The sequence below is a fragment of the Chelonoidis abingdonii genome, chromosome 6, assembly GCF_003597395.2.
Source record: "Chelonoidis abingdonii isolate Lonesome George chromosome 6, CheloAbing_2.0, whole genome shotgun sequence".
NCBI lineage: Eukaryota > Metazoa > Chordata > Testudines > Testudinidae > Chelonoidis > Chelonoidis abingdonii.
The window spans coordinates 81693834-81708196 of record NC_133774.1 but is presented as its reverse complement, the minus strand read 5'-3'; the positions used below and the strand labels follow the sequence as shown (position 1 = coordinate 81708196).

Below are 14363 nucleotides of genomic sequence, written 5' to 3'. Positions count from 1 at the left end.
GTGCATCTCTTTCTTAACAATTTGTGCTCAGGCAGTGCTTAATTTGTAAGGTAATAAATATCAGCTTAAAGCCATAGTAGGGAAGACAGCTCATCCCCATATTAATACCCAGTCCCGGTGTTTTTTTCTGTAGTAAAAAAATTGCTCTCTGATCTGTTTTTACATGTGGTCATATTGCTTTGTGCACACTTAATACCTGGAAAAACTTAAGAAACCTCACCAGAAGCACAAAAACAATTTTCAAGCAGTAATCTTTATTTTTTGCACTCTACAGCTGTAAACTGAGCCAAATATGGGAAATTTCACCACTCCTCTAGATAGATCTCACAAATGCAGTGTCTTTATGCTATTTGCTATAGGTCAGGCTAATGTGTTTCTAAGTGATTTTAAACAACTCAATTCATCTTTTTCCTACTTCACTATTATGGTTGGTAAAAGTTCATATAACTTTTGGGTATGGTATACAGCCACTAAACTCACTTTTTGATAACATGGGCTCTATAAATCTCAACAGAAAAGTGTGGCAACAGAGGACAGAAGCCCTGAGGATGCTAAATTTCTCATTCTTTTAAAAATTAAATAATTGAGAACAGCCACACCTTTTCAGTAGATACAAAATACTCGTCCACAAGTCACTATTGTTGGAGAATGATCAAATGTATGGATACTCTTCCTATAGATTTTTTCGTAAGCTTCAGATATTTTGGAATGTTTTGAATTTCACAGTATTAAAATAGAATTGCACATGGATGCTACTGTATATTGTTTTCCTATTGCTCTTGTATTGTCTTGAAATTAATGGAAGTTTTGGATCAGCAAAAGTTACAGGATCAGGCTTTTTGTTTTGGAAACATTTTAGACTCAAAACTAATGTGTGTTCCATTCATAAAACTCTCAACTCTAAGTAACATTAAGATGTCAGATGTTTGTGTTGCACGAACAATCTAGCACATGCAAGTTCTTCTGCAATATCCCAAATAAAAAGAATGCTCAGCACTTATATCAAGTACCATCTTCAATGTGCTTTACCAAGATTAACTAAGTAAACCCTCACAACTCCTTTGTGAGCTTGATAGGTATTATGCCCATTTTACAGATGGGGGAAAAAAATGAAACAGAAGGCAAGGTGACATGGGATTAGAACTCAAATTCCTGACACACTCCTGTGCTCAAATCTCTGTACACATTCTCTGAATATTGTAAAGGTAGAAATCATGCAAAAAACTCAACCTAACACTTTTGTTTCTGCATGCATACAGAATATGGAGCAGACAAATCTTTGAAGGGACTCTCAAATTAGCATCTGACCCATTCAGCAAAAAGATCAGTCATGGTCAATAGAAGTTCAGAGCAATGGTTTGAATGACTTATGTCCCAAATATTGCAAAATTTTATACAAAAAAGGTAGCTAGCTCAGTTCATTGTCATAAGAAATGGGAGGGACCAGAACTTTTTATGAAGTTATGCCTAATGTACTATCCACCATTGATTACTTTGAGAAAATAGATTCTTACCCAAGCAACTGAAGACTACAGTAACTTAGTTGCTTTTGAGCAACCCACCAGAGGTTTTGCAGGACTTTTAGTCCTATAAAAAGTAATATTTCTCAGTACTTTGCCATATTAAAAATATAAGATCTTTAATACCAATATGTATTTTATATTAGCAAAATGCTTTTCCCCCACCCATTAGATTTAGGAGCAGCATCTGCTTGAGTATGACTTTTTAGCTTTGACAGATGAAATGTGTTTTTTTGTTTAAACACTAGCCCTGAGTTTATTCCCAAATTTGCCAACTAAGCAAAATTCATCACCAACAGATTTTGTAAGACAGAGAATTATCTAAAACATTTTAACATCTTCTGAAGGACACAATGACCAGACTGATAAAATAGGACAGGTAACATCACTACCAAGCACTTACATTTAGCTAATTATATCAAGTTCTCTCCAAAATACAAGTGTTTCCAATCATATTTACTTGTGCAATTTACAAAAACAAGTACACAGAGAATATAAAAGGCAGATTTAATATGTCAGAGATTTAGTTCTTCTATGTATCCAGTCCAGACTAAAAGATCTCCAGATCATGAGCATTATCAATTTCAATGGCATCCTCCGGATCCAGCTTTGTTTCACCATGTCCTTCCTGTAAATCATCCAACGAAGCCAGGGCCTCATTTGTGTCACTAGCAAAAGTTTCTCGAGATGCATCATCATACTCTTGAAGGTTGAGCCCTTTAATAGCTTGTTTCATCTTCTTTCCTAGAACCTGTATTCTCCTCTTCTTCGCAGCTTTTTTGTTTTCATACTCCTTCTGGTTTTCAACATAGAAGATTTCCTTGAAGAGGAAAATATTTAATATGCTTATTATGCAAGTGTTTGCTTTATAATTATTAAGGGAAAAAAACAAATGAAAGCCCTACATGTACCTAGCCATTAATATTGCCTTTACTAATCTTTAAAATAATAAGACTGTCATTAATCCAGAAAGGGTTAAGCAACTAGCAGGCTAAGTGACCCAAATTCAACCTTTAAAGACATATTAGCAAAGTACAGAAATGGTAATTGGGGCTATTCCTTATAAATAGCTAACAAATCTATGTTAAATAGACTAGATATTTGAAACGTAGACTTACCGCATACTATTAGAAAATCTAAAGAGAGCGACTGTAGCAGTCTATGGTTACTTATATCTTGTTAGAGGTTAACAATGTAACCAAACAGTTCCTGTCTGTTATTATATTCTATTGATTAAGAGATCAAAAAGGAGATATTAAATTTAGATGGAACTTGGGTGTAATAATATAATTGTCTATATTTCTCTTTGAAGTTTGTAGTAAACTCTCTATAAGCTTACTTAATGGATAATTACCTTATGCTAATGAATGCAACTAGTTACCTGTATATACATAGGAAATAGGAGGTTTTACTTCAAAGCTACTATGCTTCATACAAAAAATACCTACTGTAAAGAGGCTACCAAAGAACTATAAAAAGAACTCATAGGCCCTGACCTTGTTATCTCAGATCTGCTTAAGTTTTGTCAGGGGAAGTCTGAGTCGCAAGACTAAGGTCGCCAGCTCCAGTCTGGATCCCTTTGATGTTGGACTATAACCTATGGAACTAATGGTGAGCTTTAGAGTTGCAAAGAATTCTTTCAGCATTTCTACTATGAAACTGAACTGAGAACTCTATTCTTACCTGCATGCATTTTAACCAATACTCTCTTCTTTTTTAATAAATTTTTAGTTTAGTTAATAAGAATTGTTGTGAGCATGTCTTTGGGTAAGATCAGAAATACTTATTGACCTGGTTGGTAATATGTCCATTCCTCTGGGATTAGTAGAACTTTTTATATGATGAACAAAATTTTTAATAATCATCATCATATTTGACTTGGCTGTCTGGGTGGGAGCCCAAGGCTGGGTTGCTTTAAGGGAGCTGTATTTCTGGCTTCTGTGTAACCAGTAAGGTGTTTTGTTGCTGGCTTTGTAAATCTAAGTATTAGAATAACCATCAGTTTTGGGGATCATCTGCCCTGTTCTTTGTAGTTTGCCCTGATTAAGTGACCTCAGTGATCCCCTCCTTAAGACTTCGATCACAAAGACAAAAACAGAGAGAATAAATAGATTCAATTTTTTGAAAAATATTTGACAGCTGCCCATCTTTTTCAAGTATCAGAGGGGTAGCCGTGTGAGTCTGGATCTGTAAAAGCAGCAGAGAATCCTGTGGCACCTTATAGACTAACAGACGTTTTGGAGCGTAAGCTTTCGTGGGCGAATACCCACTTCGTCAGACGCAGTTATTCACCCACGAAACCTCACGCTCCAAAACGTCTGTTAGTCTATAAGGTGCCACAGGATTCTCTGCTGCTTTTACATCTTTTTCAAATTGCCATATAATTGTGTGCCAGAATATATGTTTTTTTTAAAGCCACTAATTCGTATGGGTTGAAAAATAACCTTGAAAATATGAACCGAATGTTAGCTACTGCAAGACTGTCTGTGTGAATCTGCAGAAAGGGTGAAACAGTAGCTTTAAGGAGAAATGAACTGCTCCCGTTATCTCAAATGGAGTGTTAACACAGAAGCCTATATATGAAAGTTTAAAACATCAAGATTATTAATTATTTCACTGCTGATCAAACTTTATAGAAAACGAGATTGGGAGTGGGAGCCAGCAGAGGTTAGTGCTCAGCTGTAGTGCCTAGAGTGGTAGGCTGGCACGAGCATGAGAAGACTGGAGGGGGAGAAGGGTATAAAATGGGACCAGTTACACTTAAAGACTGACATTAGATCTGGCATGAGAGATTGTGGGATGGAGTGAGGGAACACGATCCAAGACTGGCATAAAGACAGGCTGGAGAAGACAGGAGCAGAAGGGGTCAGGTTTTGTGGCAGAGGAGGAGGAGTTGAAAGTTTGTGACCACTAGAGAACATTTCCCTACAGAATCTGGAATAGAACCCAAGATTCTAGTCTCACTATTGTTCTGCTGTCAATAAATATTTGTGAAGCTTAATGGCAAAAATATAAATACCTTTTCTTATGCTGGTCCAGAAAGGATGACAATCTACTACTGTTACCATTTACTCTGTTAGCTCATATGGCAAAGGTCTGTGCCTTGGATTTAAAAGTTCTGACGCTGCTGATGAGTTGGTATTAACATAGTGCATGATGAATATGAGGGCTTTTTAGTTTGCTTTTTTTTTTAAACCTAGGATATTGCACACAAAATTACATAAGAACATAATTAAGTTTGCAAAGTCATGCACTCAAAAGATAGCTACTAAGGTCACTTGTATGACTATTTCTGGGGCCCTTCTACATATGCGTCATAATATAGTTTTTAATTACATGATTATATACTATTTTTATCACAATCCCCCAGCCTCATTAAGTGCATTGGATGGAGCATGCTCTGGGGATGAATCAGGGTTGTGTAGTAAAGGAAGCTGTTGTCTGTAGTATATCTGCTGCATTTGTTGCGGAAGTTAGAAGGGGTGTAGAGAAAGAGACAGGGAACTGCAGGACGACAGAGGATGGTCTCAAGGTTAAGGCAGTTGACTGCTGCTCTGGAGAACTGGATTCTATCTCTGCCTCTACCACAGAGTTCCTATGTAATCACTTAAACCAAAGCTTTCAGAGGTGGTCATTTATGTGTTCCTCATTTTCTGGGTTCCTTATTTGAGGCCCTGGGTCTGATTTGCAGATATGCTGAGGACTCACATACGCAACTGAAGTCAACGGGAGCTGTGTTTTGAACATATGAAGTGCTATACAATGCTAAGAACTCCGAAAAATCAAGTCCTAGGTGTCTCAAAATTGGACACCCAAAATTAGTAGCTTCTGTTGAGTTTAGTCTTTCTGCCTCAGCTCTTCATCTGTTAAACGGGACTAATATCCCCCCCCTCACCTGAGGTGGTGTTTGAAAATAAATATTAATATTTGAAAAGCACTCAATACTACAGTGATGAGGCCATAAAAAAAAATCCACAAGGAAATTAACAATTCTGTCTTAAGTAGGATTTGAATAATGTGTCATGCGGCCACATATTGAACAATGAGGAGAAAACTAAATACTGAACAGTGGTTCATTAAATGAGTACTGTCCATTCTAGTGCACTAAGTGAGGCAGGAGCTCTGTGGAAAAAATAGTATGTGATTATACAATTAAAGACTGTTTTAAGTAGGCCCACATCAAATTCTTGGCCATGAGAAACATGTCATGGACGGTGAAATCTGGTCTCCCCATGAAATTTGGTCTTTTGTGTACTTTTATCTTATACTATACAGGTTTCATGGGAGAGACCAGTATTTCTCAAACTCGGGGCCTAACCCAAATGAGGGGTGCATGCGTGGGTTGAGGGGGGTTCACAAGGCTATTGTAGGTGGGGGTCATGGCATTGCCACCCTTCTGTGCTGCTGCTGGCAGTGGCAGCAGCACCGCCTTCAGAGCTGGGTGGCTGGAGAGCAGTGGCTGCTGACCAGGTGCCCAGCTCTGAGTGTCGCTGACAGCATCAGTGCACAAGTGTGGTATGGTATGGGGCACGGGGGGGGGGGGCCCTTTTTTGGAAGGGGGACAGATTGTCACATCCTGTAATATTTTCAAAAGGGGTCCCAGCAAAAAAAAAAAAACTTGGAGAACCTCTGGGCCACTTACAAATGTAATAGTAGTACACAGCACAGTAGTTTGGTATACATACCGTATGAACACATCTGCAAAACTTGCTATTTATGCCATGACCAACCCGCAAAAAATGTGTGATTTCTCTGCAATTTAAAGAGACCCCTAGTCATTACACATACACACTGTAAGCAGATGAATCAAGGAGCTTGCATTCCCTAAGTCTTGAGGCCTTGACTTTGCATCCTTAATGATGTCTTTTTAACAGGTTTTTTGTGTGCGCAGTTACAGATTATCACAATGAAGATTTTCATATTAGTTTAACCCTCCTCCCTTTAAAAAAAGCACTCTAAAAATTATTAGTTCTTCGAAGGATTTTAATTTATTTTAGTCATAATAATTTACAATTGAACACGTTTACCTTGATTTGCTCTCCAGTAATGCTGGGTGTATTCTTCAGCAGATTTAAATAAACTCCTCCTGGCGTTCTTCTTCTACTACCATTCTGCATAAGGGAAAAATAAATTATTCATAATGGCAAGTCTAAACCAGATTCAAAATAATTGTCATTTAAGAAATCTAAAATTTCCCTTAATTTTTATTTGAGCAACTCGTTTCTTTACAAAATATAAACAATAAAAATACTGTTGTGGTAGTGTCTAAGAGCCCCAGTTAAGTACTATGACCCTACATGCTAGTTGCTGTACTGAGGTAGCATCCAAGACACTAGGTGCTGCACAAGCGTATTACAAAAACAGTTCCAACCCTGAAGAGGGTTTTGGTTTTTTTTGAGCTTCATCTACCAAAAGTGGCCAATGGACCTATAGTACACTGTACAATTGGATAAGTGAGTTATGAATTTTTTTTAAAAAAAATTCATTTAAAAGCTTTAAGCACCAGTCAAGAGGCAAGAATTGGTGTATCAGCTCACACCAGCTATCAATTCACCTATGCAGGTATTATGATTATTATTAATTTGTATTACCGTAGCACTTAGTCGCAATCATGAACCAGACCCCAGTGTGCTTGATGCTGTACAAACAAAGGAGAGAAAAAATTCCTTCCCCATAGTGCTTGGGATCTAAATATAAGACACAAGGCAACTGATAAAAACAGCGAGGAGTCCTTGTGGCACCTTAGAGACTAACAAATTTATTTGGGCATAAGCTTTCATGGGCTAGAACCCACTTCATCAGATGCATGGAGTGGAAAATACAGGAGCAGGTATAAATGCATGAAAGGATGGGAGTTGCCTTACCAAGTGTGAGGTCAGTCTAATGAAACAATTCAATTAACAGCAGGATACCCAGGGAGGAAAAATAACTTTTGAAGTGGTAATGAGAGCGGCCCATTTCAAACAGTTGAAAAGAAGGTGAGAGTAACAGTAGGGGAAAATTAAGTTTAGGTTTTGTAATGACATAACCACTCCCAGTCTGATGCATACAGACAGGGGAGTACAGGGAAACAATGAAACAATATTTGGAAGCATGATAAGCAGTTCTCAGTACACCAGCAACTTAACCATTGCTGAGTTTTTTGCAGACCTCAGAGGAAAGGAGAGTTTTAAGGTGGATAATGACTTAGTTTTGCAGATGTTTAAAGGAAGCTTCTTCAAGTGTGAGGGGCAGCATGGGAGAAAGCATGAAGATCCCTGTTTGAAAATTTAACAAGTGGGTGATGGAGGATAGCATCATGGGCCTATTAGAGGTGGGAGTTGACTTTTTGATAATGAATGAAAGATGGTCCATAGTGTAGTAATATTTCATGGGTGACTGTTAAACGTCAAACTACTCATATAAGTCTGTGAGGTGGAAAGAAGGGTGCAGCAGGCAGTTCTTATATGATAATTTAACTCATAGGATTCTAAGTTCTGTCATAACTACTTATATTTTTCAAAGACCATAACAATCTAAGAAATTAGATGTTCAGATCCTTTCAATCGTTTTCTGTAATGGGAATGTGAGCAGTTACTTCAGCACATTACTATCTAAAATCTCACTTATTAGGTTCTGTAGTGTCCTTTTACTTAACAACTCAAATGCTTAATTTTAGCTAAGTTAGTATTTTTATCTCAAGTGGTATGACAGACATTAAAAATATTTCTGAAACCTCCCTCCCTCCACAGCAGTTCTGTGCTCCAGTTGAGTTCAGTGCAGGGCCGTCCCTAGCCATTTGGGTGCCCTACGCAGCCACCTCCCCACATGGGTCTGGGAGGCAGGAGCTATGGGGGGCCACTTTTGGGGGCCCCACAGGTCCAGAGTGGCCCAGGGGATTAGAGGGGGGCTGCGAGCAGCCCACTCCGCTTCCCTCGCTTCAGCCTCAGCTGTGTCGCTCGGAGAAGGGAGCTTGGGGGAAGCAGAGCAGCCCGGCCCCAGCCCCGCTCTGCTCCACCAGATCCCAGCTGCGGCGCTCCGCTTCCCACCACCAGTGAGAGTCCTTTCCCCAACCCAAGCGACATGGCTGGGACTCGGGAAAGGGAAGTGGAGTGGGCTGGGGCCCTGGACAACTCCCTCCACCCTGCCTCTTACCCTTCCCCCCTGCTCCGCCCCCATTCCACCTCTTCCCCCAGTGACCCCGCACTCACTGGTGGCAGGAAGGAGAACGCCACAGCTGGGGGCTGGAGGAGTAGAGTGGGCTGGGGCCAGGTTGCTCCACTTCCCACAGTTGATGGTGAGTGCGAGGTCACTGGGGGAAGAAGTGGAATGGGGGCAGGGCAGAGCAGGGGGGAAGGGTAAGAGGCAGGGCAGAGGGAGTTGTCCAAGGCCCCGCACTCCCCTAGGGATGGCCCTGCCCACTGCAGGGGGGGATGGCCGAGGGATAGGGCTGGTTGCCGGGGCTGGTGCTGCCGCGTATGCAGCACGCAGTTGCCTAGGGCACATGAAATTTGGGGCAATTTGGTGTCCCAAATTTCATGGTGCCCTACACAGCTGCATATGCTGTGTATGCCCAAGGACAGCCCTGGCTCAGTGTCTGATGTAACATCAACAGCGGCATGTGGCAATGGTGTCATATTAAAGCATGAATGGAGCCAAACATTAAGAGACCTGAACATTATGGACATTTAATATATTGCTAACAATAACAGAATTTAACTCTTTCCTTTATACTGGTTAAACACCTAAACGCTACATCATTAAAGAGGCTAATTTTTTCAAAACAATCAACAGGAACAACCCAAATGTCAATACTAATACTGAAATTCAATTTTAGCGCATTTACCTTTAATCATTTTAAGAAAAATAACTACAGAGACAATACACACTTACCACTCTGCGCATAAAACCCTAACATAGAAACTAACAGCAACTATGAGATGATCTTTTGGTGTTGTCAAAAATACTTCTGTGGCACATGCAAAAGAATTCATTGTCTCAAGAGTATGAGGGATAAGCATTGTTAGGAGTTACATCCTTTCTTTTCATTTGAGCTGGCAAATCCATTACTCCTTTAAGGTAGCATCTCTTCCCAAGAGAAGTCTAGTTCATTAGCTGGAATTTTAGATACAAATGGGTTATGTCTCATTATCAAGAATGATTGCTGAAAATATATGATTAAAGTAACTTATGTATATTTTATGCTCTTCCCAAAGCTCAGTTGTTTTACAAACTTTGATAGCCCCCAGCCAATAAGAAAGCCTATACAGTACTATCCAACACCCAACCTGCTTAATGTATTTATATGGCCTATGCAGTAGACTCAGATACTGCAGAATCTAATACTCCTGGGGGAATTCTGCACCACTGCACAGGCACAGAATTCATGTCCAGTGCAGAATCCCCTCCCTTCCGCTCCACCTCAGAAAACACATTCTGCCCAAGAAATGCTGCAGTGCCAGAACAGCGGGCTGACTAGCAATAACAGCTAGCAGCCAGCTGCTTTCATCACAGCAGCCTGACTGTGGAGCCAGGTTAGGAGGCAGAGTGGAGCACATGGGACTGCTGCGGGGGTCACAGACTGGGGTTCAGAAAGGCTAATGGGAAGGGACAGAATGGGGTGCAGGCTCAGGAGCTAGTAGTCAATGAGCCAGAGGCTGAATAGGGAGAAGGGGGGCTCCAGAGCCACACGAGGTGCAGAGACACATGGGGACGGGGGCAAATATACCTGGCTGAATACGAGAGGCTTGGTGTCAGCCAGGGTCTAACATGGGAGAGGCTCCCCAACTCCCTAATAATTCCTCCTCCCCCGAAAAAGAAACTGTTCCATACTACTCTCACTCACGTTCAACAGTCTTCCAGGCTCACACTCAAGACTCCTTTCCTCTCCCTCAGCTCCTTCATTAGCCCTGACTCTCCCAAGCCTTTGCACTGAGGGGTGCAGGAAAACACGTTCTGTATTGTAGTTTAAATGATTCTGTTTTAATATGCCTACAAGGAATCTATTTGTCAGAAACACATTCCTCAATTTTTTTAGTCTGTATTGTTACAGACATACTTGCTGAATGGTATTTTGAAATAAATTACCAAAATAATGGAAACTGGCATGATTATATTGTGTTATTTTGACAAATAAAATATGCAGATTTTTGCAGAATTTTACAATATTGTGTGCAGAATTGTTAATTTTTTGGCACAGAATTCCCCCAGGAGTAATCTAAAGCTTTCATTATAAAAATAAAAAGTTACTAGCCCTCATGTTTGTGAAGACAACATGCCAGTAGTGTTTTCCAGAGTCTGCTGACTGCCTGAAACAACAGCTGGGAGATCTGAACTCTCTCACCTCCAGGGTGGATAAAAATCAATGTTTAACAAAAAAAAAAAAAAATTAGATTGCATTCTTTTGATAAAATGCTTTTTGAGGAAAAAAACCTATCTAAAAATAGTTTTAAGATACATTAGTGCTCAAAGAGATCTCATCATGGAAGAGGGATTATAAATTCTATTTCTATAGCGTGAGACAGTATATTCACGTAATGTTTAAGGAAAGTTTTGCAAATAAGTTCATGGATTAGGGATCCAATCTTATGAGGCTCCAGTGGCTTCTGTATAGATTAACCTAAACAATCTTTTTATTTACTCAATGGGACTCAGTGCTCAGTCTAGACAGAAGACACCATCATGAGGCTTAGTTTTGCGGTTCTCAAACTGTGAATTTGTGATAACATGCTTGTTAACAGCAAAAATGTTTTAAAATAAATAGATAGGGATGAGAAATAATAGATCTCAACCCTATCGTTCCTCTGCAAATTTGTGTACACAGGGTCAATACCTCACCTCTCTCTAAAAGTGCAAAGTTGCAAAAAGTTCAATGAATAGAAGATAGTTGGGGGTGGAATAGACCTGGACAAGGAGAAATCTGGAGATAAACATGGTAAGGGAGAGATAGGCAGTAGAAACAGAAGTGAAACTGTTTGAGCAGCATATTCCAGAAGTCTTGAGGTCTGAGTATAGCCTTCATTGATTTGAGATCTACCATACCATTCTCTCACTAGAAGGGAAAATCTATAATGGCAGCAGGGCGTAAAAGAGACCCAGTTTGGAAATATTGAAGTTCCTCTACCCGTGAGCAAGACAGGCATGCATACAAAATGCAAACAGCGTAACAAAGATATGTAAGGCCTGGTTGCCTGAATGAAACAACATCATGAGAAGTATTCCTTCTCAGGAGGAAGCTGCATTGAAGATGATAAAAGGAACATGTCTGAACATACAGGATCTTCAGGTTGGTAAACTTTTTTATTTCATACTTCTTTCTTAAGGACTGCTCATCTTCCTTCTGGACTATTCTTGAATTCTCATGTTTGAGCAAAAAATATAGTTTTTACTCTATGGTACTATCATTTTAGATGCAATTGTCATAAAAAATAAATAGTTGAAATAGGCAGATCTTCCTTTTACAATTTCACCTTTAAAGTAGTACTGAAGGTCAGTGAGTACGAGTAATACTAAATGAGCATATGGTAATTATTAAATAACTGCATTGACTTATTTTGTTTAGGAGACTCCATCCTCAACATACAGGATTCTGAAGACTATCCACCTTCAAGGTCACCATCATTTTCTACAGTTTCGAAGTTATCTGCCAATAATAGTGTTTCAGTCACATCATGTATGTCACACAGCCACAGTATATCATCTGTAGCAAAAAGAAAAAAATCTCCATCATCCAGAAACAACCACAGATAAATTTGTGATAAGAACCAGCAGATTACAAAAAGTAGTAATTGATGAAAAAATTGCCCAGTTTGTTATGCAACAAACTCTCCTTTCTGTATGATTGAGAACCCACACTTCATTAACATGGTTCAGTCATTAAGACCAGAATACGGTCCACCCAACAGAGCAGATGTCGCAGGCAAATTGCTGAATAAAGTGTATGAAAGAGAAATTGAGCAGTGTGCAAAAGGTCTAGATGGTGAAATTGTTAACCCGAGTCTTGATGGGTAGAGCAATGTCAACGATGACCCAGTTGTATGTGCTTGTTTGACAACAAAGAAGGGAATGTCTTCCTTACATAAACAATTGATACATCAGGAAATCCACACACAGCAGAATACTTACAAGAAGTATCAGTAAAAGCTGTAACTGTGAAAAAAAAATCAAATGCCTAGTACGCATCTTGGTCACAGACAGCGTGGCAAATGTATCCAAGATGAGAAGAAATTATTTAGAAGAGAGTTCCAAGCTAATAACATACAGTTGCAGTGCTAATCTGATGCACTTCCTAGCCAAAGGCTTCAGTGTTCCAGAAATAAAGGCTAATGTCGTTTAAACTGCAAAATACTTCTGTAACAACCATTTTCTAGCAGCTGCTCTGAAAAAAGTGGGAGGAACCAAGCTAACTCTCCCACAAGACGTGCGATGGAACTCAGAAGTGGACTGTTTTGAGCACTATATCAAGAACTGGCCTAATCTGATGACTGTGTGAACAAAATCGTGAAAAAAGAGATAGCCCTGTCAAAGCCAAAGCTCTCAATATTGGGCTTAAGAGAAATGCTGAACATATACTGGGTACCCTGAAGCCTATTTCTGTAGCCTTGAACAAAATGCAGGGAAATAGCTGTTTTATTGCTGATGCTGTTGTAATTTGGAAGAAACTGAGTGAGATCTTAAAAAGAGAAATATGCAATGACAGAGTTAAATTACAAGCATTAAAAAAACCCGAATGGGCCAAGCACTAGCCCAGCTCATTTTCTTGCAAATGTTCTCAACACTCATACCAGACTCAAATCCTAACTGCCGAAGAAGAGTTGGCTATTACATGGACATCCAGCAATCATCTCTCCATAATGCCTACTATAACAAACTTCAGCGCTAAGGGTGAACCATTCAAGAAATATGTGTTTGCTGATGATGCTTTAAAGAAAGTCATACAAGCAAACTGGAGTAAGTCACTTAAGCACTTGGATTCCGAGACTGTTGAACTGATAATCTCACTTTTAACAGCAATAGCTTCTTCTGCCAGTGTAGAAAGAATTTTTTCTTCCTTTGGATTAATTCATTCCAAAATGAGAAATCATTTAGGACCCGAAAAAGCAGGAAAGCTTGTTTTCCTTGTCCAGATTATGAACGAACAGGAAACTGAAGGTGAAAATGACTGAGTTAGATGCAGAAGCCAATATTTCATGTTGGCCTGGCTGACGCAGCTGATTTAATTTTTGGTTTTAAAAAATATATATATATTTCATTTAACTATTTTAAACAATTTTAACAAAAACAAATCTGACTTTAAAAAACTTGAATGTTTAAATTCAAAAATTCATGCTTGTTTTGTTAAACTATTATATGTTTGCTGCTGAGAAAAAAATCCAGAGTACATAACGTTGTTTTAGTTAAATAAAACAATTTAAATGTCTGTCTGGTAACGTTCTCCTCCTAACACAGCATGGCAAGAAAATCCTCTAAATATTCATGATAGTTCACCTCCCAATGATTTCCTAAATATCTGCTTCAATTACCTTTGGTAAATGAAATAAGCAAACAATCATTCCTTTTCTGATATAGCTGTAAAACTGATCTGAAAAGTTTTCAAAATAAATCATTTAAAAAATGTGTAGTGTGTACCTTCTAAAAATGAAACTTAGATCTATCTCCGAGTTGTGAAGAATATGGCCTTGGCTACACTTGCAAGTTGCAGCGCTGGTGAGGGGGTTACAGCGCTGCAACTTACTCAGTGTCCACACTTACAAAGCTCAGCCAGCACTGCAACTCCCTGTCTGCAGCGCTGGCTGTACTCCTGGTCTGCTACGGGTGTAGCGAATCCAGCGCTGGTGATGCAGCGCTGGTCATCAGGTGTGGACA

At 39.4% G+C, this 14363-nt stretch overlaps 1 protein-coding gene across 1 annotated transcript in view; it reads right to left on the bottom strand.

The window, feature by feature from the left end:
• Positions 1 to 234: 234 nt before the first annotated feature.
• The window catches only part of PHAX (phosphorylated adaptor for RNA export), a 23852-nt gene continuing 9723 nt past the window's right edge, over positions 235 to 14363 (bottom strand). Inside the window, exons 4-5 of the mRNA XM_032798549.2 lie at positions 6548 to 6631; positions 235 to 2340 (exon numbers count right to left, since the gene is read on the bottom strand). Coding sequence (XP_032654440.1) covers positions 2071 to 2340; positions 6548 to 6631 — 354 coding nt within the window. The 3' untranslated portion in view covers positions 235 to 2070. The remainder of the gene's footprint in view (positions 2341 to 6547; positions 6632 to 14363) is intronic.